Source organism: Limulus polyphemus, unplaced genomic scaffold (genome assembly GCF_000517525.1).
Source record: "Limulus polyphemus unplaced genomic scaffold, Limulus_polyphemus-2.1.2 Scaffold655, whole genome shotgun sequence".
Lineage (NCBI taxonomy): Eukaryota > Metazoa > Arthropoda > Merostomata > Xiphosura > Limulidae > Limulus > Limulus polyphemus.
This window is the reverse complement of record NW_013666265.1, coordinates 16,816-21,370: the sequence shown is the minus strand read 5'-3', so window position 1 is coordinate 21,370 and position 4,555 is coordinate 16,816. Positions and strand designations below refer to the sequence as shown.

General features: G+C 30.3%; 1 protein-coding gene across 2 annotated transcripts in view; it reads right to left on the bottom strand.

Annotated features, from left to right (window-relative positions):
* The window catches only part of LOC106459731 (mitotic checkpoint serine/threonine-protein kinase BUB1-like), a 31,432-nt gene that overhangs the window by 11,399 nt on the left and 15,478 nt on the right, over positions 1-4,555 (bottom strand). For both annotated transcript variants that reach the window (XM_022386270.1, XM_022386271.1), the window contains exons 12-14: positions 3,421-3,708; positions 987-1,320; positions 179-275 (exon numbers count right to left, since the gene is read on the bottom strand). In XM_022386270.1, coding sequence (XP_022241978.1) covers positions 179-275; positions 987-1,320; positions 3,421-3,708 — 719 coding nt within the window. The remainder of the gene's footprint in view (positions 1-178; positions 276-986; positions 1,321-3,420; positions 3,709-4,555) is intronic.

Sequence of the window (4,555 nt, the reverse complement as noted above, 5' to 3'; positions counted from 1 at the left end):
GAGATTGGCCTGGTTAATAATCAGTAGACCAGCAATTGATTCTTTCAACTAAATCTACAATTACTAACTAAAAATGTTCTATCATAGTTATACACAGACTTATCCACATAGCCATACAAGTTAGAGAAATAGAGTTTACTGAGTGTGTATCGGTAGTTACTTGTTGGTAAATACTTACTTCCTCATCCAGTGGCTTAAAAGGAATGTTTATAGATGGCTTTAATATGCCTGTCAGAGAACGCTCTGCATTATTTTGAACATAGTCAGGAGGAGGGCTAAAATATATATAAAATAGTATTGATTATGAAAACAGAATGGAAAAATAAACTAAAAATAAACACAAATTACATATTACCCTTCAGATTCAATGTTTTTCATAACAATTCTCAAGGCTACAGTACAGTGCATTTGAGTAATATTATACATAAGAGTATAAAAAAAATCTACTGTGAGAAAATTGATCTTTAGTATTTTGAGTATTAAAACAAAAATAGACAAGTGAATTAACTTTGTTTGGCTTTTCATGTTTAAAATTTTTTAAAGTCAAAACATCCATTAGCTTTGTTTAACTCACAACTTACTTATGGTGTGTAACAGTTATGGGAATTTAAGATTGATTTGTTCAGAAAAAGGCGTGCCTGTTGAGAAAGCATGAAAATAGTTCACAAACAATTATCCAACACAAGTTAACAAAACAGGTAAAACTTGTTAGAAAAGATGTACAATGTGGCCAAAAGTAACAGAGTTCTTAGGAAATATGTATAAAGAGTATTTCCCTGACACAGTATCCAGATAACAGACCATAAACAAATGTCAATGGTATAGCTTAATTCAGAGATACCAAACTGTACAAATAGATGCTGCCCCTGTTCCTGTATTTTCATTACAGATCTTAATAGTTGATCGTGCTGCATGCTTCTACGATATTAAGTTTATAACTTAAAACAGTACATAAAACAGTTCTTTGCCATTCAGTTTAAACCTACATATTTTCCAAATTATCTTTGTCCATCTCATTATAATCTGGAAACTGCCATGATCCATGTGGTGCTGTTACTAATGTCTTCTCACAAGTATTTGAAGGAATATCATCATTAACTTCTGGGGGTATAGACTGTATTGGATCTTGATATACAGAAAAAACATCAGATGGAGGTTTACTACTGGTAGATGACACAACATTACTGACAGGAGGGACAGACTGGTCTTCGTGAACAGAGTATTGTTGCTTCTCTGATAGCCCAGAAGATGCAAGAACTTGAACAGTCTGGGTAGGATCTTGATATACAGAGAAAAGCGGTTCTACAGTGGATTTGATAGCTTTAAAAGAAAAAGAAATATATTCTTAAAAAAAACCATGATCAGGTCAAAACTGAAGCTCTTACACATCCTTTTTAAAACATTTAAAATTGTTTATCTTAAAAACTTTCAATCCTGAAAATATAGTCTAGATTTTCAGAATTTATTAGAAAGCACAGTTACTGGAAATTAGAAAACCTCTAAAGGGTTCTAAACACAATAGTAACCAAAACACTTGATAATTATATTATTAAAAATTAGTTATGTTACTGACTACCTTCTTTCCAAGGCTTTTCTGAAAATGGAAATACTTTGTTCTTATTAACAACAGACTTCCTCTTTTCCATGTTCATTTAGGAAAGATAATTCTGATTTAAGTTTTCTATTAATCACTAATGATACTAAATCTACAAATACTTCCCAGTTAATTAATAAAACTAAAGCTTCATTATATTCGTTCATTTAATTACATTAAAATAAAATGCTTTACATTTTGATTTACAAAATTAAAGCAAACGTAATAATTAGCATAATTTCTGGATCATATGCAATCAACTTAAATTACATAATGTAGGAACTTGGTTAAAAACAATTCAAACTTATGATTTTATTAATTTATACATTAATATTTTGCCCAACAATTTTATTTTAGTTCTTAGTATTTTATTATTCATGTTTGTTTGCATTACCTATTCAGATATTTAATAGCACTTACTCCTAAAAAAATATTAAAAATTTAAGAACTTTTGTACTTATAACAATTGTTTAGCAATCAAGATTATAAACAAGTAATTGGCAATCCAATGATAATAAATTATTCTGCAATATGTACTGTTCATATGCACCTATTTATACAAAACTAAGTTCAAATAATTAATTATTATAAATCAATCCATTCTATCTGACCTAGAGGTATACTGGTTACTTGATTAGCTTAAACAGTTTGTAATATATCTTTTTAAAGCAAGTGCTAAATTTCATATGATTCTGTGCATAACAATATTTTATGCACAATTTATACTTGGTCATTTGATTCTGTGTAACATTCAAATGTGTGCAAATGTATTTATTACCTATGTAAATAGGCAGCATTTCACTTGATCTTTATTCATTAGCAGAAGACCATTAAGGATGAAAAAAAAAGGGTGTCTATAGCCAGTTGTGGGACGGTGACTGTTCAAGTAATTAATATATAGAAGGTTGAAAAAATGCCATTGGTGTTAATAAGAAAAATTTAACTTGGCCTCCATAATATTCTACACAAGTTAAACAGTAAGCAGATAATGAACCGTAAATAAAAAGGGTAATAAAAATGTTGATATCAATACTATGGAAGATGTGACACAGTGTGATCTCAGGCACAAGTATTTATTCTTTCTTTACTTTGTCCTATCACGTAGTTTGTTAAGCTAGCAAATAGTTAAATCTTATACATCATATATATCCCTACTTCTATGAAAATTTCAACTTAGAGATACCTCGTCAAACAAGATACAATTCATAATTTTTCACTTTATAACCTCTCGATATTTAATTTTTACCTTCGTTGCCATTTTCTTTTATATGTTCGTATAAAAATGAATCATGAAGATACTGGCATTTTATGACTGTGGATTTTGCATTGTTACAGTTATAAATTTCAATTATTCTTTGTGTGGTATAGTATAAATGCATGCTTAAAAGTACATATACAATAATAATAAGCAGAATATGAAGCATCTTGTTCTAAAAACGGACTTAAAATATTTTTTAAAACTGCTGTACAGTAGTTATTGTCAATGTTTCTGACAAGGCAGATTGTAAAGTATATAAGCTTAACTAAAAACCTAATATTGAATTAAAAAATAAAATAAACTGAAGGAAAAAAAAAATGCACCAGTTATAATAAAGGAAGCTTACGAAAGGTATAAATTAGTATTTACAAAAAACATCAAAATATAAATGTCTCTTAAATAAATGTAGGCATAATAAATGATTGAACATAAATACCATACAGAAACTTCACAGTTTAAGTACTGAATTTCTACAATGCATGAAAAACATCCAAAACTGAAAATTTCTATTTCATAGTGAATGAATTAATTCATTTCAAATGTTGGAGTGATAATTCATTCAACATACCAGCATTATTTGTATCACCTCCAAACCGCAACATGCCCACAACACTTTGGTTATTACTGCGCGAGAGAGTTCCATTCCACAGATCCCAAGCTTCCGATATTGCCTGTTGCATGTTAGCTGTTGGAGTACCACAATAAGAACTACCACGAGAACCCAGGACTGCAGGCCCTGTAGATGAACTGCATTCATGACTTGACGGTTCATGTGGTTGAGTAGAACTCCCACCAATATCTAATGACTGAGATGTAGTAGTGGTAGTTTCGGTAGAGTTTGGGACTGAAGCCAGAACTTTTGATGATATAAGAAAATTATTATAACAACTATAATCTTAGAATTACTTAAAAGCTTAAGTGACAAAGGTTATGGATAAACTAAAAGAATGATCACGATAATAACCAAATTTTTAGCTCCATATTGTCTAACAAAAATTAAGCCTCTATTTTACATAAACATAATTAGTAAAAACTAAATTCTAATCAGAACAACAGTTATTATACACTCAATATGCAATTAATATACAATCAATATGAAATCAATGCTAGTGTACCATTCAGAAATGCCACGGGCTAAGAAAAGATTGTCAAAGCCACACCCACCAATTGTTTGGCATTCCAATTGCAAAGCTTGGGTGACAATTGATAATTTTCAAAATTAGTTCATCTCCTACTATTGCCCAGCAGTGGAGAAATACTGCATTGAAAATAATAATACTTGTTTGCTGCTTGTCAAGGGTTGCTAAGCCTTATGAAATTTCCCACATAGAGGATGTGAAAAGAATTTTTTTTTGAAGGATTTATATTTTTTTTTGGTTCTTTAAAATGTACAAGTTACTCTTTGATAACATAGAATTCCACTATAATTTATCAAGCATAGTAACTAAGCTGCATTTGGGTCTAAAAATAAAATATTAAATTTCAAGCTCACTAAAGACTTACTTTATCAATTGAAATTTTGTGCAAAAAGAATGAGATTAACACAATAACATGTCAAAATGGCTAAGAAAACCACTAGGTGACTAGGAAATCATTTTGACCTTTGAAGAAGAGATATCAGCAGTCCACGAAGAAATTGTCAACCTTGCCAACAATGCAGGACTTGGGGGGGGGGGGGGGGGAGGGAATAGAGAAGTGGAGAG